General features: G+C 45.8%; 1 protein-coding gene across 1 annotated transcript in view; it reads right to left on the bottom strand.

Annotated features, from left to right (window-relative positions):
* LOC311124246 (cadherin-2-like) overlaps positions 1-8,378 on the bottom strand; it is a gene marked incomplete at its 3' end in the record, with an annotated part of 77,302 nt that extends 68,924 nt beyond the window's left edge. Inside the window, exons 1-2 of the mRNA XM_084198422.1 lie at positions 8,175-8,378; positions 5,369-5,507 (exon numbers count right to left, since the gene is read on the bottom strand). Of these exons, the coding sequence (XP_084054548.1) occupies positions 5,369-5,507; positions 8,175-8,222 (187 nt within the window). The 5' untranslated portion in view covers positions 8,223-8,378. The remainder of the gene's footprint in view (positions 1-5,368; positions 5,508-8,174) is intronic.
* Between the last annotated feature and the right edge of the window lie 15,414 nt (positions 8,379-23,792).

Genomic DNA, 23,792 nt, shown 5'->3' on the forward strand with positions numbered 1-23,792 from the left:
ATCCTGGCTGGACGGCTCTGGCGGATCCTGGCTGGACGGCTCTGGCGGATCCTGGCTGGCTGACGGATCTGGCTGCTCATGGCTGGCTGATGGATCTGGCTGCTCATGGCTGGCTGACGGATCTGGCTGCTCATGGCTGGCTGACGGATCTGGCTGCTCATGGCTGGCTGACGGATCTGGCTGCTCATGGCTGGCTGACGGATCTGGCTGCTCATGGCTGGCTGACGGATCTGGCTGCTCATGGCTGGCTGACAGATCTGGCTGCTCATGGCTGGCTGACGGATCTGGCTGCTCATGGCTGGCTGACGGATCTGGCTGCTCATGGCTGGCTGACGGATCTGGCTGCTCATGGCTGGCTGACGGGTCTGGCTGCTCATGGCTGGCTGACGGATCTGGCTGCTCATGGCTGGCTGACGGATCTGGCTGCTCATGGCTGGCTGACGGATCTGGCTGCTCATGGCTGGCTGACGGATCTGGCTGCTCATGGCTGGCTGACGGGTCTGGCTGCTCATTGCTGGTTGACAGATCTGGCTGCTCATGGCTGGCTGATGGTGCTGGCTGGGAGGCTGGCGGTGGAGGCGGACCCCAGCCTCGGATTGCAGTCATCACCTCCAGCAGGGCGGCTCCCATCTGCAGGAGCTGCTCTTTCTGGTTCCGAACCTGAGCTTCCAGTCTAGTATGGGCTGCGTCGGCTCCTGCTGATTCCATAGCAGGTGTATGATTCTGTCTGGCGGAAGGCTCTAGCGGCTCCTGTCTGGCGGAAGGCACTAGCGGCTCCGATCTGGCGGACGGCTCTGAAGGCTCATGGCAGACGGGCGGCTTATGCAGCGCTTGACAGACGGGCAGTTCAGACGCCATAGGGCCGACGGGCAGTTCAGGCGCCGTTGGGCAGACGGCCAGTTCAGGCGCCGTTGGGCAGACGGCAGACTCTGGCCGACTGGTGACGCACCCCGTAGGATTCGTGCGTGGAGCAGGAACAGGCCGGGCTGGGCTGGCGACGCGCACCTTATCCCTGGTGCGAGTGGCCGGAACAGGCCGGGCCGGGCTGGCGACGCACCTCGTGGACCTGGTGCGTGGAGTAGGAACAGACCGGTCCGTACCGGGAACACCCACCACTGGCCTTAACTGGGGATCAAGAACGGACCGGACCAGACTGGTAACACACTTCAGTCTCTCATGCCGTGCCACAACAACTTCCCTCCCTCTACTCGCCAATGGCTCCCGTAATCCGATAGCCTTCTCTCCAGCTCTCCCTGTGGCAGCCTCCTGCTGCCCAGGCGCCCAAGCCATGTGCCCCCCCCAAAAAATTTTTTGGGGAGTAACCACGGGCTTCCAGCCTCGACTCCGCGCTTCCTCTTCATACCACCTCCTCTCGGCTGCAGCTGCCTCCAGCTCTTCACGAGGGCGGTGATATTCCTCCTCATACCACCTCCTCTCGGCTGCAGCTGCCTCCAGCTCTTCACGAGGGCGGTGATATTCCTCCGGTTGTGCCCAAGGACCCTTTCCAGCCCGAATCTCCTCCCATGTCCAAAAATCCTTAGGAGGCGTCCATAACTCCTGTGTAGGTAGGTCCTGTTGCCGCTTGTTACGCTGCTTGGTCCTTTTGTGGTGGGTTATTCTGTCACGATCGTCTGAAGGAGGAGACCAATGCGCAGCGTTGCGAGTGAACATGATGACTTTATTAACTTAAAGCAACCACGAAGAAAACAACAAATGACGATACGTGACGTTCTAAACTGAAATACGACTAACAGCAACAAAGAAACAATAACCCACAACACAAAGGAGAAAACACACAGAATATATATGGCTCCCAATCAGAGATAACGAGCCGACAGCTGACACTCGTTACCTCCGATTGGGAGTCATCGACCAATCACCACCTGACACAAACAAAAATGAAACTCACCCATCCCCAACACCACCAAATGAAATACACCCAAACACATGAAAATGAACAACCCTGGCTCAATTATAAGCGTCCATAGAGCCAGAGTGTCACACCTAAACCCTTTCATTACTCCACCCCTGACCCTAGCCCCTCTCTACACTCCTAAACCCTTTCATCACTCTACCCCTCATCCTAGCCCCTCTCTACACCCCTAAACCCTTTTATCCGTCCATGCCTCCCTCCATCCCCCCTCCTTATGATTTAAATTATGTCTCCTCTCCATCCCTTCATTAATAATTGACTATCTTCCTCCTGCTCCAATTAAATAATTAACTAAGCCTCCAGCTGTCTGTACCCCAGGGCAGTCTGTCTGTGACCCTCTATCTGTCTGTCTGTCTCTGTCACTGTGTGTGTGTGTGTGTGTGTGTGTGTGTGTGTGTGTGTGTGTGTGTGTACATACGGTTGCAAAGCTACCGGTCATTTACCAAAGTTAACAAAACTTTAGTAATGTTGGCAATTAACAGAAAAGCTATGGCAATCTATCGTAACTTTGGTAATTTATTCTTGAAGAACTTGTTAAAAATGTATTCATATATAGTATTCCTTTTTATATCTGTGTCCATATTTTCAATGAGTTTCTAGAAGACAGACCATGGTTAAAGAGAAAATAGCCTAATTAATGACAAAAGCATCTAATCATCAATGGCATGATTTAACTCAACTCCTCCAACTATTGACTTTTCTTCACAACTGCCAGTTTGAGGCCATAACATTGTCAACAAATACATATTGACAATTGTATTTAATTATTTCATATATTTTACATGTGATAAGGCCACGCTGAGATTCAGAGATAATTACAGACACCTGCGATAATTTGAAGTACCCAAAAGGGCCACTAGATGTCTTGTGATAGATTACATAAAATCCTTGAAGGATCCCAAATTCTGGTAGCTTACTGGTAAGTTTTAAGTAATATACAGTCGTGGTCAAAAGTTTTGAGAATGACACATATATTAATTATCACAAAGTCTGCTGCCTCAGTTTTTATGATGGCAATTTGCATATACTCCAGAATGTTATGAAGAGTGATCAGATGAATTAATTGCAAAGTCCCTCTTTGCCATGAAAATGAACTTAATCCCCAAAAAACATTTCCACTGCATTTCAGCCCTCCCACAAAAGGACCAGCTGACATCATGTCAGTGATTCTCTCGTTAACACAGGTGAGACTGTTGACGAGGACAAGGCTGGAGATCACTCTGTCATGCTGATTGAGTTAGAATAACAGACTGGAAGCTTTAAAAGGAGGGTGGTGCTTGAAATCATTGTTCTTCCTCTGTTAGCCATGGTTACCTGCAAGGAAACACATGCCGTCATCATTGCTTTGCACAAAAAGGGCTTCACAGGCAAGGATATTGCTGCTAGTAAGATTGTACCTAAAATCAACCATTTATCGGATCATCAAGAACTTCAAGGAGAGATGTTCAATTGTTGTGAAGAAGGCTTCAGGGCACCCAAGAAAGTCCAGCAAGCACCAGGACCGTCTCTTAAAGTTGATTCAGCTGCGGGATCGGGGCACCACCAGTGAAAAGCTTGCTCAGGAATGGCAGCAGGCAGGTGTGAGTGCATCTGCACGCACAGTGAGGCGAAGACTTTTGGAGGATGGTCTGGTGTCAAGAAGGGCAGTGAGGAAGCCACTTCTCTCCAGAAAAAACATCAGGGACAGACTGATATTCTGCAAAAGGTACAGGGATTGGACTGCTGAGGACTGGGGTAAAGTCATTTTCTCTGATGAATCCCCTTTCCGATTGTTTGGGGCATCCAGAAAAAAGCTTGTCCGGAGAAGACAAGGTGAGCACTACCATCAGTCCTGTGTCAGTATGAAAATGTATGCACTCACTAACTGTAAGTCGCTCTGGATAAGAGTGTCTGCTAAATGACTAAAATGTAAAATTGTAATGCCAACAGTAAAGCATCCTGAGACCATTCATGTGTGGGGTTGCTTCTCAGCTAAGGGAGTTGGCTCACTCCCAATTTTGCCTAAGAACACAGCCATGAATAAAGAATGGTACCAACACATCCTCTGAGAGCAACTTCTCCCAACCATCCAAGAACAGTTTGGTGACGAACAATGCCTTTTCCAGCATGATGGAGCACCTTGCCATAAGGCAAAAGTGATAACTAAGTGGCTCAGGGAACAAAACATCGACATTTTGGGTCCATGGCCAGGAAACTCCCGAGACCTTAATCCCATTGAGAACTTGTGGTCAATCCTCAAGAGGCGGGTGGACAAACAAAAACCCACAAATTCTGACAAACTCCAAGCATTGATTACGCAAGAATGGGCTGCCATCAGTCAGGATGTGGCCCAGAAGTTAATTGACAGCATGCCAGGGCGGATTGCAGAGGTCTTGAAAAATAAGGGTCAACACTGCAAATATTGACTCTTTGCATAAACTTAATGTGATTGTCAATAAAAGCCTTTGACACGTATGGAATGCTTGTAATTATACTTCAGTATACCATAGTAACATCTGACAAAAATATCTAAAAACACTGAAGCAGCAAAGTTTGTGAAGACCAATACTTGTGTCATTCTCAAAACCTTTCACCACGACTGTACACTCCCTTTTCAACCCTATGTGTACAACACCTAATGGCTAATGTCCTGATACAAAGAACAGAGGAAGTGAATCAGCAGGACAATCAAAAGATCATTAAGCACAGGTGATATCGTACTAAATCTAAATCCAGTCAGACGTGGTATGTCGTGCCCTGGTGTGAAATTCTAATGGGAGAGACAGGAAAGGGGGATCTCTCTCTCTCGCTCTCTCGCTCTCTCTCCCTGTCAGAACACTAGCTTGCAAGAGTTTGACAGCTTCACAGGAGCCAATGAAAAGTAAATAAAACAAATAGTCAACAGACTACAGACTAGAACAGGACATCCAGCACAATAAACTGTTAATTAACCATCCTGAACACACAGACTCACAGCTAGGTCTGCCTCGGTATGCCGCACAGCTTAGTAAGACTCACTCACACACACACACCCGGAGTGGATCACCCTGTCTGTACACAGACATAGGTAATTGATCAGAGGATGGATATAGGCTAGCCAGATCAATCTCATTGATCACACACTGTTTCATCAGCATGTGGAGAGTGTGTGTGGGGAAACACCCACTTTGTGTGTTTGTGTGTGTCAATGAGTGTGTGTGGGGAAACACCAACTATGTGTGTGACGAGGCAGACGGTTTCAGCCCCCTCCCCCACACTGGCCCCGACCCTCACGTCATCTCCCTGATACTCACCTAACCCTCCCCCTACCTCAGTGCTCATAATGAAAAACTCCTCCATACTGTTGCATTGTGCATACTCTACCCACTGACTGTGAGTGTGTGTGTGCGTTTGACGTGTGTGCATCTGTGTGTGTTTATGTGTTCACACAGACAGGTGTTTGTGTGTGAGACATACCAGTGAGGAGTGCTTGTCCCTCTCTCAGCTCCTTGTCCACGGCAATACTGTACTCCTCCTGGGAGAAGCCTTGTGTGCACGGCAACGACCCCTGCCTCCGTGGCAACGACCCCACAGCCCCTCCGCCATGCACAGCAACCTGGAAAACAGAGAATTAGAACAGAAGGCTGTGAACTACAATAATCAATATAATCCTAGAGGGGTTACATGTACTTTAAAATGTATGCACTATAAACTGCTTTGTAAAAATTGTCTGCTGAGGAGCTTATATTAATAGAGATAACAATGTAATAACCACTAATAAATATTATGATAGGCAAGAGAAGAGACATATTAACCAGCTTCAAATGCAATATAATATAGGCTGCATAAAAGAGACATATTCTAAATGTAACATAACAATATATAGGACTATAACTGCATCAAATAAGATCAACAATGATGGCACATTAGGAGGGGCTCTGCTCAGTCGCAGAGACAGAAGGCCACTTCTCTATGCCCCACTCCCTGCCCCCCTCACAGAGCGGCACAATGGCATCTGTCACTCAGGCAGGTGATTAGAGTAATGAGGGTAAGGGTTAGCGGGTGGCATGATTAGCCTGTCGGCATCCCAAATGGCACCCTATTCCGTATAGTGCTCTACTTTTGACCAGGGTGCCATTTGGGATCCAGACCCTGCTACTACAGCACTTAAGAAGGTAAACACACCCTCCACCTTCACCCTCGTGGTGATCACAGATCTGACATGGCTATATATAGGTGAACCCCTTGCTTGCTTTCACCTATAAGATGGTTTTCAGATCAGTCATTAGTTCAATGGAGATATGAAGGAATAGGGTATCTCAGAAGTATTCAAACATCAGTGTGAGAGCAGAACACTACATGTTGAGACGGAGCTGAGACCAAACCAGCAACATTATAGATCGGTGTGTGTGATTGTGTCAAAAACCGGTAACCCTTCCATTACCCCGACTAACCTGTACCCCTGCGCATTGACTCGATACCAGTACACCCTGTATATAGCCTCGCTATTGTTTTTTATTGTGTTACTTTTTATTTTATTTTTTACTTTATTTTATTTAGTAAATATTTTCTTAACTCTATTTCTTGAACTGCATTGTTGGTTAAGGGCTTGTAAGTAAGCATTTCACAGTAAGGTCTAACACCTGTTGTATTCGGGGCATGTGACAAATACAATTTCATTTGGAATTTCATTTGATGTGAATTTACTCATTCATCTCATTCAATTCTAATCAATTCTAATCTGCAAACTCTCTGCAATCACTCTATTTATTTGCTTCTCTGTTGCTTATCTTACTTTACTACATAAAACGTCTGTAGACATGTTTCAAATACCTATACTGTGCTAAATGAATACATTAACACAATGAATATGCAAAACCAAACGGGTTGGGTAGCCTATTGAACATGCTTTGAGGGGATGGGGGTAGCTTTCGACACAAACCGGGTGAATAAATATTGTTACATCCCAGTGTTTACTGGCACTAACATAACCGCGAGCTGAAATATAATAAACTGTAGCCTACTCGATAGGCATGATAAATCTGTTCAGTCAGTGTCCTCCTCATTTAACAACTCGATAGGCATGATAAATCTGTCCAGCGTCCTCATTTCATAACGTGTTAGCGATGTGAACACTAATTCAACATTCAACAACATCCACCCTGCTCGGGTGATTGACAGACTGCCTGACCGCCTCAGCCCAACTAGACCACGGCTTTGCTGTTGGCATGGGACTGACCCTAACCTGAGACTCGGGTCATCTCTGTTAATTTAATATTGGTTATCAAATTAGGTTATGGTGTAGCCAACGGACTAAAAAACAATAGGCTATCCCTGTAAGTGTGTGTTTGCGCGTATTTGTGTGCGTGCGTGTACGGTGCATGTGTGTTGCTGCATTAGCATCTCTAAATACCATTCTGATTTGTGTTGCGGCAACTGGCGATTGTCCGGCGGCTACTTTAATGTCCGTAAATTGTTACTCTTGTTGTTGAGCCGTAGCCTACACATCCGATTCAGTGCATGGGTGCAACTTCAGCCTGGTGACTCGTCTACACAATTATAACCGTAACAGCATTCCATATAGGCTAGAAGTCTGTTTCTTTTTACACCCGTCCCACAACACCGCGTAGCCTATAGATTCTGAATTATGGGAGAATACATAGTAGACAAATCTGTCCCTGTGGGCAAAAACTGGTTGAATCAACGTTCTTTATGTCATTTCAACAACAAAAATTAAATGAGATGTTGAATCAACGTGGCAAACTGATTGGATTTGAAAAAAGTCCTCAACGTAAAGGAATTGCATCTTTTTTTCACTCAACTTTTAACCTAAATCCAATGACATGGTGACATTTTTTGTTGATTTCACGTTGAATTCACGTTAGTTGACAACTCAACCAAATGTAAATGAACTAGGCGTCGAACTAGCTCGATTAGGAAATTCGGTAAATAACTACCATCATCGAAGAGCAGTTCAAACTTCAAGTGTAGACTACTAGAACCAATAGGCTACCCTATTACCGCAAGCTCGCGTGTTAGACCGATATTCTTATTACAAGAACATATGTATTTTAGCATAACGCAATGCTCAAATAGGCAACATTTGAGCGAGATTTTAATGCATAGTCTAAAATCAATACAAGCCAACGACCTAATATGGAGGCAAAGTAGAGAGAAATAAATGCAGTCTGTCCCCGCAGACGGAGTCAAAGAGAGCCAACCCGTCAGACCACGTCCCACCACCACACACACCACTCCGTCAACCAACGCAGCGGCTTCTTACCTGCACAGCTGCCAGTAGCATCAACAGAGCGCCCGCGGTAAGAAACATTATTACAATTCCTGCTTCGAATACGTTGTGAAAAGTCCCTCTCTCTTCGCGGTCCAATTGGAGAATGCCCACTAGGAAATGGGCGACAGCGGCATGTAGAAGGTAGCCTCTTCTCTCTCTTCTCCGTCCCTGCTCTGTTCTGTGCTATGCTGCTGATCGGAGTGCACTCTTGACTGGTACTGAGGCTGAATTACTGACTACCAGTCGGAGCGACCAACAACACGGGCCTCCTTGTCTCTACCTAGCGGACAACATCAAATATGGCAGGAATCACACAAAAATTGAATTTCTCTCCCACGTTTTCCTCTCTCTCCTTCACTCCGGGTCGAGAATGACAGACCACGCCCTCCTGTACAACCAAATGACAGTCCGCCCCATTATCCATACTGGCCACTTTAAGAAATGGAACACTAGTCAATTTAATAATGTTTACATATCTTGCATTACACATCTCATATGTATATACTGTATTCTATAATATTCTACTGTATCTTAGTCTATGCCGCTCTGTCATTGCTTGTCCATATACAGTTGAAGTCGGAAGTTTACATACACATTTTACATTACATTTTAGTCATTTAGCAGACGCTCTTATCCAGAGCGACTTACAGTTAGTGAGTGCATACATAATTTTTTTAATTTTTTCATACTGGCCCCCCGTGGGAAACGAACCCACAACTCTGGCTTTGCAAACGCCATGCTCTACCAACTGAGCTACATCCCTGCTGGCCATTCCCTCCCCTACCCTGGACGACGCTGGGCCAATTGTGTGCCGCCCCGTGGGTCTCCCGAATACATTTAAAATCAGTTTTTCACAATTCCTGACATATAATCCTAGTAAAAATTCCCTGTTTTAGGTCAGTTAGGATCACCACTTTATTTTAAGAATGTGAAATGTCAGAATAATAGTAGAGAGAATGATTTATTTAAGCTTTTATTTATTTCATCACATTCCCGGTGGGTCAGAAGTTTACATACACTCAATTAGTATTTGGTAGCATTGCCTTTAAATTGTTTAACTTGGGTCAAACATTTCGGGTAGCCTTCCACAAGCTTCCCACAATAAGCTGGGTGAATTTTGGCCCATTCCTCCTGACAGAGCTGGTGTAACTGAGTCAGGTTTGTAGGCCTCCTTGCTCGCACACGCTTTTTCAGCTCTGCCCACAACTAGGATTGAGGTCAGGGCTTTGTGATGGCCACTCCAATACATTGACTTTGTTGTCCTTAAGCAATTTTGCCACAACTTTGGAAGTATGCTTGGGGTCATTGTCTATTTGGAAGACCCATTTGCGACCAAGCTTTAACTTCCTGACTGATGTCTTGCGATGTTGCTTCAATATATCCACATCATTTTCCTTCCACATGATGCCATCTATTTTGTTTAGTGCACTAGTCCCTCCTGCAGCAAAGCACCCCCATAGCATGATGCTTTCACCCCTGTGCTTCATGGTTGGGATGGTGCTCTTCAGCTTGCAAGCCTTCCCCTTTTTCCTCCAAACATAACGATAGTCATTATGGCCAAACAGTTCTATTTTTATTTCATCAGACCAGAGGACATTTCTCCAAAAAGTACGATCTTTGTCCCCATGTGCAGTTGCAAACCGTAGTCTGGCTTTTTTATGGCAGTTTTGGAGCAGTGGCTTCTTCCTTGCTGAGCGGCCTTTCAGGTTATGACGATATAGAACTCGTTTTACTGTGGATATACAGTGAGGGAAAAAAGTATTTGATCCCCTGCTGATTTTGTACGTTTGCCCACTGACAAAGAAATGATCAGTCTATAATTTTAATGGTAGGTTTATTTGAACAGTGAGAGACAGAATAACAACAAAAAAATCCAGAAAGATGCATGTAAAAAATGTTATAAATTGATTTGCATTTTAATGAGGGAAATAAGTATTTGACCTCCTCTCAATCAGAAAGATTTCTGGCTCCCAGGTGTCTTTTATACAGGTAACGAGCTGAGATTAGGAGCACACTCTTAAAGAGAGTGCTCCTAATCTCAGTTTGTTACCTGTATAAAAGACACCTGTCCACAGAAGCAATCAATCAATCAGATTCCAAACTCTCCACCATGGCCAAGACCAAAGAGCTCTCCAAGGATGTCAGGGACAAGATTGTAGACCTACACAAAGCTGGAATGGGCTACAAGACCATCGCCAAGCAGCTTGGTGAGAAGGTGACAACAGTTGGTGCGATTATTCGCAAATGGAAGAAACACAAAAGTCAATCTCCCTCGGCCTGGGGCTCCATGCAAGATCTCACCTCGTGGAGTTGCAATGATCATGAGAACGGTGAGGAATCAGCCCAGAACTACACGGGAGGATCTTGTCAATGATCTCAAGGCAGCTGGGCCGTCTGAAGTTTGCCAGTGAACATCTGAATGATTCAGAGGAGAACTGGGTGAAAGTGTTGTGGTCAGATGAGACTAAAATCGAGCTCTTTGGCATCAACTCAACTCGCTGTGTTTGGAGGAGGAGGAATGCTGCCTATGACGCCAAGAACACCATCCCCACCGTCAAACATGGAGGTGGAAACATTATGCTCTGGAGGTGTTTTTCTGCTAAGGGGACAGGACAACTTCACCGCATCAAAGGGATGATGGACGGGGCCATGTACCGTCAAATCTTGGGTGAGGACCTCCTTCCCTCAGCCAGGGCATTGAAAATGGGTCGTGGATGGGTATTCCAGCATGACAATGACCCAAAACACACGGCCAAGGCAACAAAGGAGTGGCTCAAGAAGAAGCACTTTAAGGTCCTGGAGTGGCCTAGTCAGTATCCAGACCTTAATCCCATAGAAAATCTGTGGAGGGAGCTGAAGGTTTGAGTTGCCAAAAGTCAGCCTCGAAACCTTAATGACTTGGAGAAGATCTGCAAAGAGGAGCGGAACAAAATCCCTCCTGAGATGTGTGCAAACCTGGTGGCCAACTACAAGAAACGTCTGACCTCTGTGATTGCCAACAAGGGTTTTGCCACCAAGTACTAAGTCATGTTTTGCAGAGGGGTCAAATACTTATTTCCCTCATTAAAATGCAAATCAATTGATAACATTTTTGACATGCGTATTTCTGGATTTTTTTGTTGTTATTCTGTCTCTCATTGTTCAAATAAACCTACCATTAAAATTATAGACTGATCATGTCTTTGTCAGTGGGCAAACGTACAAAATCAGCAGGGGATCAAATATTTTTTTCCCTCACTGTATGTAGCAGATTTTATTGCGGGTGTAGTGAAATGCTTGTGTTCCTAGCTCCAACAGTACAGTAATATCTAACAATTCACAACAATAAACACAAATCTAAAACTAAAAGAATGGAATTAAGAAACATAAGTATTAGGACGAGCAATGTCAGAGTCTGGAGTAAAGCGGCGTGAACAGGCCGTGGCACGGGTCGTTGATGTCCTTGATGATCTTTTTGGCCTTCCTGTGACACTGGTGCTGTAGGTGTCCTGGAGGGCGTGTCCCGGTGATGCGATGGGCAGACTGCACCACCCTCTGGAGAGCCCTGGAGAGCCCTGTGGTTGTGGGCGGTGCAGTTGCCATACCAGGCGGTGATGCAGTCCGACAGGATGCTCTCCCTGTACCAGGCGGTGATACAGCCCAAAATGATGCTCTCCCCGGTGCATCTGTAAAAGTTTGTGAGGGTCTTAGGGGCCAAGACACATTTCTTCAGCCTCCTGAGGTTGAAGAGGCGCTGTTGCGCCTTCTTCAACACACTATCTGTGTGGGTGGAGCATTTCAGATTGTCAGTGATGGGTACGCCGAGGAACTTGAAGCTTTTCACCTTCTTCACTGTGGCCCCGTCGATGTGGATGGTCTGCTGTCTCCTGAAGTCCACGTTCAGCTCCTTCATTTTGTTGACGTTGAGGGAGAGGTTATTTTCCTGGCACCACTCCGCCAGGGCCCTCACCTCCTCCCTATCATGTTACCAAAAGGTGTCCACTGCTAAAATAAATCTGACCCCACAAAAGTGCATGCAAGCACATGGATCTATTCACGTGAAGCTTGTAGCAAGCTACATTTAAACGTGGTGGGAGAAGGGGGGAATCTCAATTGGTTTTGCTTGCCCCCCCCCCAATTTTTTTTTTGCAATTTAGAAATGTGGTACTGCATCAGTAGTTTTCCTCTTTACCTCCTATTGATTTTGTTAGTCACTCTCACTCAGATATCATATGAACATGTCATAAATTTTCTCTCCATCCAATGGCAAGATTATTAGAATTGCATGAAATTTGCTATAAAACTGCAATTGTTTCTCTCTGTCCCATGGAACATTTGGAGAATTGCAGGACATTAACTTTAAAGCTGCAAATGTTTCTCTCCGCCACCAAGAGGGGGGGCACTACAATGCTTTGCCAGTGAGGTGGGGGGACCCCAACCAAATCTCTCTTAGGGCCCCCAAAATGCTGGAAACAGCACAAAGGTAATCGAGAAGCGTAAATTAAGAGAGAAAACGTGGAAACAAATGCGCTTGTATTAAATGAGAATCTCCTGCTCCACTCATGCGTCATCAGGCAAATGATGTTTACAGGAGTGGAATCCCAAAATAAATGTGTAAAGTAACACATTTAGCTAGATGTGCAAGACATTTTATAGATAAAAGGATAAGTACCTAATATTTTTTAAATGTGTGCATGCTTTTCTCCTTCGAGAAAACAGCAGCAGATTAAAAGGGGTTGTGTCAAAGTATGAATAAACAACACTCCAAGCCGCAGCTTCATACTACTTGTCAAACATAGAGAACTGATACTGTACAGTATACTGGCCATTAGGGATTAATATTTTCCCCAAAATCTACAAAGTTTCAATACCGGGAATAATTCATATTTATCCCTAGAATTGCGGGAAATACAGAAAAAATCGGAAGAGCTAATTTAAAGCATTTAAAACCAAGGTATGGTCACTAAGCCAGGGTTCTCCCCAAATAAGGGGGGTGCTGCACCACCTTATTGGCTTGTCTGCGCCACGTTGTAAAGATTTCAGAGCAAATGAAACCGATATTTAGTAATGATAGAGTAACTATGTTTGATCGCCAATAACATTGTTGTGAATTGCGAAATAGGCCGTTCATAAATTCAGAGCGCTATTATGTTCCTCAATTAATTCAGTGCATTTCAGCAGTAGGCTATCTCGACACAGAGCGCAAAGAATGCACACCGAGTTTAGCGTTGTCGAATCATACACAATTTGTAACGCCAGTCAAACAAAAGTCAAATGACCAAAGTTGCTAAGCTTGCTAGATAATTTCCTTAAAGAATGACAGAATATCTCCTATATTTGGCAAAATCCAGTTGATGAGTATACAGATAGCAGATCAGCTCATGAATAATGGGGAGATGAAGAGTGGAAATAGTTTAAATATCAAGGTATCTTAACGGGGGTCAACTCTGTTTTAAACATACCCATATCTACTCTCATACCGTTTGTTGATCACACAAGAACGAGACAGCGCAGAGAAGTGGGGGAAATGTTATAGCAGTATTTTGACATGCATAGGCGAGATACGTGCATTGATAATGCAACCTATTGATTACAGAATAAAGTTAGGAATTTTAATGCGAGACAGTAGTCAAGATTTTGGATTTACAAACTTTCAGTGGGATTAGGACTGGATGGGAAATTGCCTAGGCTCTAGGACAAGAGAATATATAATTTTCCCTCATGCCTCTCTGAATTGTTAACAGACTTAATTTATGTGACAGAGATTGTGATACTCTGGCTCCATGGACTTTGATTATTTGAGCCAGGGTTGTTCACTTTCATTGTTTGGGTGTATTTCTATGTTGGGTGATCTAGTTGTTCATTTCTATGTTTGGGTATTTGTTCTCGATTAGTCATATGACTCCCAATCGGAGGTAACGAGTGTCAGCTGTCGGCTCGTTATCTCTGATTGGGAGCCATATTTATACTGTGTGTTTTCACCTTGGGGTTGTGGGGTTTTGTTCCATGTTTCTGTTAGTGTTACAGAGGACTTCACTATCGTCATTTGTTGTTTTTCGTGGTTGCTTTATTTAATAAAGTCATTATGTTCACTCCACGCGCTGCGTATTGGTCCGCTTCTTCAGACGATCGTGACAGAAAAACCCACCATAGAAGGACCAAGCAGCGTGTCCAGGAGCAAGACAGCTGGACATGGGAGGAAGCGCCTGGGAAGGAGATCGAGAGGCTGGCGATGGCCCAGGTGGGCAAATCGTGGTCCTGGGAGGACATGCTCGGGGGCAAGGGACCTTGGGGGAAGATCAAGGCCCTGGCGAGAGAGGAGCAACGGCGTCAGCAGGGCCATCATCGTTGGAAGGACGAGAGGCAACCCCAAAAAGTTTTTTGGGGGGGGCACATGGCTTGGGCGACTGAGCAGCAGGAGGCTGCCACAAGGCAGATTCAGAAGGCTACCAGGTTAAGGGGGCTGACGGAGGCAGAGAAGGGACGGATTCAGGAGGCTACCAGGTTAAGGGGGCTACTGGGAAAAGCAGGGAAGGAAGGTGTAGAGGCACGGCGAGAGGTACTGGGGTGTGTAACCAGTCCGGTCCGGCCCGTTCCTAATCCCGAGGTACAGCCAGTAGTGTGTGTCCCCAGTACGGTACGGCCTGTTCCGGCCCCTCGCACTAAGTGTACGGTGCGCGTCGCCAGCCCAGCCCGGCCTGTTCCTGAGCCTCATACGAAGCCTACGGTGCGCGTCGCCAGCCCAGCCCGGCCTGTTCCGGCCACTCGCACCAGGGATACGGTGCGCTTCGCCAGCCCGGCCCGGCCTGTTCCGGCCACTCGCACCAGGGATACGGTGCGCGTCGCCAGCCCAGCCCGGCCTGTTCCTACTCCACGCACCAGGGATACGGTGCGCTTCGCCAGCCCGGCCCGGCCTGTTCCGGCCTCTCGCACCAGAGATACGGTGCGCGTCGCCAGCCCAGCCCGGCCTGTTCCTGCTCTCCGCACTAGGCCTTATGTGCGTCCCCAGGGCCAAGCATGCCCTGTTGCTTCTCCCCGCACTAGCCCTGAGATGCGTGTCCTCAGCCCGGTACCTCCAGTTCCGGCACCACGCATCAGGCCTATGGTGCGTCCCCAGGGCCAAGCATGCCCTGTTGCTTCTCCCCGCACTAGCCCTGAGATGCGTGTCCTCAGCCCGGTACCTCCAGTTCCGGCACCACGCACCAGGCCTACGGTGCGCCTCAGACGGCCAGAGTCTGCCGTCTGCCCAACGGGGCCTGAACTGTCCGTCTGCCCAACGCCGTCTGAACTGCCCGTCTGCCCAACGGCGCCTGAACTGTCCGTCTGCCCAACGCCGTCTGAACTGCCCGTCTGCCCAACGGCGCCTGAACTGTCCGTCTGCCCAACGCCGTCTGAACTGTCCATCTGCCCAACGCCGTCTGAACTGCCCGTCTGTACTGAGCCTGCAAAGCCGCCCGTCTGCCATGAGCCTTCAGAGCCATCTGCCAGACCGGAGCCGCTAGAGCTCTCCGCCAGACAGGATCAGCCAGAGCCTTCCGCCAGACAGGATCAGCCAGAGCCTTCCGCCAGACAGGATCAGCCAGAGCCTTCCGCCAGACAGGATCAGCCAGAGCCTTCCGCCAGACAGGATCAGCCAGAGCCTTCCGCCAGACAGGATCAGCCAGAGCCGTCCGCCAGACAGGATCAGCCTGAGCCTTCCGCCAGCCATGAGCAGCCAGGTCCGTCAGCCAGCCATGAACAGCCAGATCCGTCAGCCAGCCATGAGCAGCCAGATCCGTCAGCCAGCCATGAGCAGCCAGATCCGTCAGCCAGCCATGAGCCGTCCAGCCAGGATCCGCCAGAGCCGTCCAGCCAGGATCCGCCAGAGCCGTCCAGCCAGGATCCGCCAGAGCCGTCCAGCCAGGATCCGCCATTCAGTCCGGAGCTGCCCCTTAGTCAGGTACTGTCCCTTAGCCCGGTGCTGCCCCTTAGTCCGGTGCTGCCCCTTAGCCCGGTGCTGCCCCTTATCCCGGTGCTGCCCCTTATCCCGGTGCTGCCCCTTAGTCCGGTGCTGCCCCTTAGTCCGGTGTTGCCCCTTAGTCCAGGTGGGGTTAGTTGGAGGGTGGTCATTGGGAGGAGGCTACTGAAGCAGGTTGTGACTGTGGTGGGGTGGGGATCACGACCGGGGCCAGAGCCGCCACCGTGGACAGACGCCCACCCAGACCCTCCCCTAGACTGTAGGCTGGTGCGCCCGGAGTTCGCACCTTTAGGGGGGGGTACTGTGATACTCTGGCTCCATGGACTTTGATTATTTGAGCCAGGGTTGTTCACTTTCATTGTTTGGGTGTATTTCTATGTTGGGTGATCTAGTTGTTCATTTCTATGTTTGGGTATTTGTTCTCGATTAGTCATATGACTCCCAATCGGAGGTAACGAGTGTCAGCTGTCGGCTCGTTATCTCTGATTGGGAGCCATATTTATACTGTGTGTTTTCACCTTGGGGTTGTGGGGTTTTGTTCCATGTTTCTGTTAGTGTTACAGAGGACTTCACTATCGTCATTTGTTGTTTTTCGTGGTTGCTTTATTTAATAAAGTCATTATGTTCACTCCACGCGCTGCGTATTGGTCCGCTTCTTCAGACGATCGTGACAGAGATGCCTAGGTATTAAATTGTGCATAGGCCTATCAAATTTGAGACTCTCTGAAGAGTCATAATGACAGTTCAAAGAGGCACACGTTATTTTATAGGCTATACTGTATGGTTTTCCTGTAGGGTTTATTAACTGCATTCGTGTCGCGTGTGCAGTCCGGCAGTGTCAGTTATGCGTGTGCTTTGAATTTATAGTGACTTTGTATGAAGTTTTTAGGGGGAAATGTGAAGAGTGTTCCCGAGACAGTCCCGGGATCCCGGTTACCCATGTTAATCCCTACTGGCCATTGGGGTGGGCTTGGTGTCGGTATTGGGGGGTCCATGGGTGGCTTTTGACCATTTATTTGGATTCCCCACTTCTTAATTGTTAAGAAAAGGTTACGAAAAAATCTACACACAATACCCCATAATGACAAAGCGAAAACATAAAAATCAGAAATACCTTATTTACAGTGGGGAAAAAAAGTATTTAGTCAGCCACCAATTGTGCAAGTTCTCCCACTTAAAAAGATGAGAGAGGCCTGTAATTTTCATCATAGGTACACGTCAACTATGACAGACAAAATTATAATTTTTTTCTCCAGAAAATCACATTGTAGGATTTGTTATGAATTTATTTGCAAATTATGGTGGAAAATAAGTATTTGGTCAATAACAAAAGTTTCTCAATACTATGTTATATACCCTTTGTTGGCAATGACACAGGTCAAACGTTTTCTGTAAGTTTTCACACACTGTTGCTGGTATTTTGGCCCATTCCTCCATGCAGATTTGCAGCAATTATAGCCTTGCAGACCTTTGGCATTCTAGTTGTCAATTTGTTGTGGTAATCTGAAGAGATTTCACCCCATGCTTCCTGAAGCACCTCCCACAAGTTGGATTGGCTTGCTGGCCACTCCATTATAGACAGAATACCAGCTGACTGCTTCTTCCCTAAATAGTCCTTGCATAGTTTGGAGCTGTGCTTTGGGTCATTGTCCTGTTGTAGGAGGAAATTGGCTCCAATCAAGCGCCATCCACAGGGTATGGCATGGCGTTGCAAAATGGAGTGATAGCCTTCCTTCTTCAAGATCCCTTTTACCCTGTACAAATCTCCCACTTTACCACCACCAAAGCACCCCCAGACCATCACATTGCCTCAACCATGCTTGACAGATGACATCAAGCACTCCTCCAGCATCTTTTCATTTGGTCTGCGTCTCACAAATGCTCTTCTTTGTGATCCGAACATCTCAAACTTCGATTCTTCTGTCCATAACACTTTTTTCCAATCTTCCTCTGTCCAGTGTCTGTGTTCTTTTGCCCATCTTAATATTTTCTTTTTAGTGGCCAGTCTGAGATATGGCTTTTTATTTGCAACTCTGCCTGGAAGGTCAGCATCCCGGAGTCACCTCTTCACTGTTGATGTTGAGACTGGTTTTTTGCGGGTACTGTTTAATGAAGCTACCAGTTGAGGACCTGTGAGGCATCTGTTTCTCAAACTATACACTCTAATGTATTTGTCCTCTTGCTCAGTTGTGCACCGGGGCCTCCCACTCTTCTTTCTATTCTGGTTAGAGCCAGTTTGCGCTGTTCTGTGAAGGGAGTAGTACACAGCGTTGTACGAGATCTTCAGTTTCTTGGCAATTTCTCGCATGGAATAGCCATTTCTCAGCACAAGAATAGACTGACGAGTTTCAGAAGAAAGTTCTTTGTTTCTGGCCATTTTGAGTCTGTAATCGAACCCACAATTGCTGATGCGCCAGATACTCAACTAGTCTCAAGAAGGACAGTTTTATTGCTTCTTTAATCAGCACAACAGTTTTCAGCTGTGCTAACAAAATTGCAAAAGGGTTTTCTAATGATCAATTAGCCTTTTAAAATGATAAACTTGGATTAGCAAACACAACGTGCCATTGGAACACAGGACTGATGGTTGCTGATAATGGGCCTCTGTACGCCAATGTAGATATTCCATTAAAAATCAGCAGTTTCCAGCTACAATAGCCATTTACAACATTAACAATGTCTACACTGTATTTCAGATCAATTTGATGTTAATTTAATGGACAAAAAATTTGCTTTTCTTTAGAAAACAAGGACATTTCTAAGTGACCCCAAACTTTTGAACGGTAGTGTATATATTTTTTAATTTGTAAGAATTTATAAAAACCTTTTTACTTCGTCATTGTGGGGTATTGATGAGGGGAAAAAACACTTTAATCCATGTGGAAAAAGTGAAGGGGTCTGAATACTTTCCGAATGCACTGTAAGTCAGTTCGAGACAGAAAGGCCCATCAATAGCCTATAGGCCCACATTTATTAAGTCACATAGTCCTGCCCATTGGTTTCAGGACACTGTGCCTGCCTATAGGTTTCGGGACACTGTGCCATGAGGAGCTGGACTCAACTCTGGTGAGATGTCTCATGCCCTGTAGGCCTCTAGCGGGGTTGGTGATGCAGCCAGTAAATGCACACACTTATTGTTTCACACTTGCCCTCTCTCTCTCTCTCTCTCTCTCTCTCTCTCTCTCTCAATCACTCACTCACTCACTCCATCACACACACACACAAACACACACACTAGATTTTCAGTTAGGGAAGATTTTTATTTACCGGCCATTTGAGAAATTTACCGGACCCATATGCATTGGGTGCATAACCCATTAGGACATCCACCCACGGTGCTCAGAGTGACAGCATTTTTTTTCCGATTATGGTAATGCATCTTAACAGAACATGCAACTCATGTAATGAAGCAGCCAATAAAACATCATTTTCAAACATTTGCCAAAACGCAATTTGCAGGAAAACACCATTCTAAACAGCGCACTTGGGGAAACACTGTTCTAAACAGCGCACCTGGGGAAACACCATTCTAAACAGCGCACCTGGGGAAACACCGTTCTAAACAGCGCACCTGGGGAAACACCGTTCTAAACAACGCACCTAGGAAACACCGTTCTAAACAGCACACCTGGGGAAACACCGTTCTAAACAGCGCACCTAGGAAAACACCGTTCTAAACAGCACACCTGGGGAAACACCGTTCTAAGCAGCGCACCTGGGGAAACACCATTCTAAACAGCGCACCTGGCGAAACACAGTTCTAAACAGCACACCAATAGTGGTTCCATATGTCACAGAGATGAACATCTATTTTAGAAACTTAGAAAGAGGGCGAATCTAAAGATGCAACAAATAGGATGGATTGGTAATATGACTTGGATTGTGCCTTTGGCTTCTGGACAACAAAATAAAGTTGACATGAAAGCCAATAGAAGAGAAGAGAAATGGCATAGTGGTGGCTTCAATAGGGAAGTCAATGGAAATAGTACAGTTGAAAAATATATTGTAAATAGAAATCCAATATGGATGGTGTTAAGCGATAGATGGGTGGTGTTGCATGAAGTTGAAGGATGGGACTAATAACAACTAACAACAACTAATAACAACAAGATAAGTAATAATGTAAAGCATACTGTGTTGAGAGCTTTTGTGAAAGAGCACAGTTAGAAAGATATGGCATATAGAAGCAAACCGGATGGACATCATGAAAATGATCAGAGAGGTTGAGGGTAGAGGAAGTTCAGGTGTAAAAACAATCAAAATATAATTATTGTAAAATTGACTGTCCATAAAATGTATATAGTATGGATAAGCTGGAAGTAGAGGCCTAACCATTGTTGTTCAATAGTTTACTCCAATTAGGGAAGGGGTGGTGGGGTTGGAAAGTAATAAAGGGAAATATATTTAAAAAAAGGATATGTATATGTATGTGTATGTATGTATATATATATGTATGTATGTATGTATGTATGTATGTATGTACAGTGGGGAAAAAAGTATTTAGTCAGCCACCAATTGTGCAAGTTCTCCCACTTAAAAAGATGAGAGAGGCCTGTAATTTTCATCATAGGTACACGTCAACTATGACAGACAAAATGAGAATTTTTTTTCTCCAGAAAATCACATTGTAGGATTTTTAATGAATTTATTTGCAAATTATGGTGGAAAATAAGTATTTGGTCAATAACAAAAGTTTCTCAATACTTTGTTATATACCCTTTGTTGGCAATGACACAGGTCAAACGTTTTCTGTAAGTCTTCACAAGGTTTTCACACACTGTTGCTGGTATTTTGGTCCATTCCTCCATGCAGATCTCCTCTAGAGCAGTGATGTTTTGGGGCTGTCGCTGGGCAACACGGACTTTCAACTCCCTCCAAAGATTTTCTATGCGGTTGAGATCTGGAGACTGGCTAGGCCACTCCAGGACCTTGAAATGCCTCTTACGAAGCCACTCCTTCGTTGCCCGGGCGGTGTGTTTGGGATCATTGTCATGCTGAAAGACCCAGCCACATTTCATCTTCAATGCCCTTGCTGATGGAAGGAGGTTTTCACTCAAAATCTCACGATACATGGCCCCATTCATTCTTTCCTTTACACGGATCAGTCGTCCTGGTCCCTTTGCAGAAAAACAGCCCCAAAGCGTGATGTTTCCACCCCCATGCTTCACAGTAGGTATGGTGTTCTTTGGATGCAACTCATCATTCTTTGTCCTCCAAACACGACGAGTTGAGTTTTTACCAAAAAGTTATATTTTGGTTTCATCTGACCATATGACATTCTCCCAATCCTCTTCTGGATCATCCAAATGCACTCTAGCAAACTTCAGACGGGCCTGGACATGTACTGGCTTAAGCAGGGGGACACATCTGGCACTGCAGGATTTGAGTCCCTGGCGGCGTAGTGTTACTGATGGTAGGCTTTGTTACTTTGGTCCCAGCTCTCTGCAGGTCATTCACTAGGTCCCCCCGTGTGGTTCTGGGATTTTTGCTCACCGTTCTTGTTATCATTTTGACCCCACGGGGTGAGATCTTGCGTGGAGCCCCAGATCGAGGGAGATTATCAGTGGTCTTGTATGTCTTCCATTTCCTAATAATTGCTCCCACAGTTGATTTCTTCAAACCAAGCTGCTTATCTATTGCAGATTCAGTCTTCCCAGCCTGGTGCAGGTCTACAATTTTGTTTCTGGTGTCCTTTGACAGCTCTTTGGTCTTGGCCATAGTGGAGTTTGGAGTGTGACTGTTTAAGGTTGTGGACAGGTGTCTTTTATACTGATAACAAGTTCAAACAGGTGCCATTAATACAGGTAACGAGTGGAGGACAGAGGAGCCTCTTAAAGAAGAAGTTACAGGTCTGTGAGAGCCAGAAATCTTGCTTGTTTGTAGGTGACCAAATACTTTTTTTCCACCATAATTTGCAAATAAATTCATAAAAAATCCTACAATGTGATTTTCCGGATTTGTTTTCTCAATTTGTCTGTCATAGTTGACGTGTACCTATGATGAAAATTACAGGCCTCTCTCATCTTTTTAAGTGGGAGAACTTGCACAATTGGTGGCTGACTAAATACTTTTTTTCCCCACTGTACATAAGTATTCAGACGCTTTGCTATGAGACTCGAAGTTCAGCTCAGGTGCATCCTGTTTCCTTGAGATCTTTCTACAACTTTATTGGAGTCCACCTGTGGTAAATTAATTTGACTGGACATGATTTGGAAAGGCACACACCTGTCTATATAAGGTCCCACAGTTGACAGTGCATGTCAGAGCAAAAACCAAGCCATGAGGTCAAAGGAATCCGTAAAAAAATTTTTTACAGGCCTCTCTCATCTTTTTAAGTGGGAGAACTTGCACAATTGGTGGCTGACTAAATACTTTTTTCCCCCACTGTATGTATGTATGTATGTATATATATACAGTGGGGGAAAAAAGTATTTAGTCAGCCACCAATTGTGCAAGTTCTCCCACTTAAAAAGATGAGAGAGGCCTGTAATTTTCATCATAGGTACACGTCAACTATGACAGACAAAATGAGGAAAAAAAATCCAGAAAATCACATTATAGGATTTTTTATGAATTTATTTGCAAATTATGGTGGAAAATAAGTATTTGGTCAATAACAAAAGTTTCTCAATACTTTGTTATATACCCTTTGTTGGCAATGACGCAGGTCAAACGTTTTCTGTAAGTCTTCACAAGGTTTTCACACACTGTTGCTGGTATTTTGGCCCATTCCTCCATGCAGATCTCCTCTAGAGCAGTGATGTTTTGGGGCTGTCGCTGGGCAACACGGACTTTCAACTCCCTCCAAAGATTTTCTATGGGGTTGAGATCTGGAGACTGGCTAGGCCACTCCAGGACCTTGAAATGCTTCTTATGAAGCCACTCCTTCGTTGCCCGGGCGGTGTGTTTGGGATCATTGTCATGCTGAAAGACCCAGCCACGTTTCATCTTCAATGCCCTTGCTGATGGAAGGAGGTTTTCACTCAAAATCTCACGATACATGGCCCCATTCATTCTTTCCTTTACACGGATCAGTCGTCCTGTTCTCTTTGCAGAAAAACAGCCCCAAAGCATGATGTTTCCACCCCCATGCTTCACAGTAGGTATGGTGTTCTTTGGATGCAACTCAGCATTCTTTGTCCTCCAAACACAACGAGTTTAGTTTTTACCAAAAGGTTATATTTTGGTTTCATCTGACCATATGACATTCTCCCAATCCTCTTCTGGATCATCCAAATGCACTCTAGCAAACTTCAAACGGGCCTGGACATGTACTGGCTTAAGCAGGGGGACACGTCTTGCACTGCAGGATTTGAGTCCCTGGCGGCGTAGTGTGTTACTGATGGTAGGCTTTGTTACTTTGGTCCCAGCTCTCTGCAGGTCATTCACTAGGTCCCCCCGTGTGGTTCTGGGATTTTTGCTCACCGTTCTTGTGATCATTTTGACCCCACGGGGTGAGATCTTGCGTGGAGCCCCAGATCGAGGGAGATTATCAGTGGTCTTGTATGTCTTCCATTTCCTAATAATTGCTCCCACAGTTGATTTCTTCAAACCAAGCTGCTTACCTATTGCAGATTCAGTCTTCCCAGCCTGGTGCAGGTCTACAATTTTGTTTCTGGTGTCCTTTGACAGCTCTTTGGTCTTGGCCATAGTGGAGTTTGGAGTGTGACTGT

Source organism: Coregonus lavaretus (assembly GCF_964263955.1).
Source record: "Coregonus lavaretus genome assembly, contig: HAP1_SCAFFOLD_1179, whole genome shotgun sequence".
NCBI lineage: Eukaryota > Metazoa > Chordata > Actinopteri > Salmoniformes > Salmonidae > Coregonus > Coregonus lavaretus.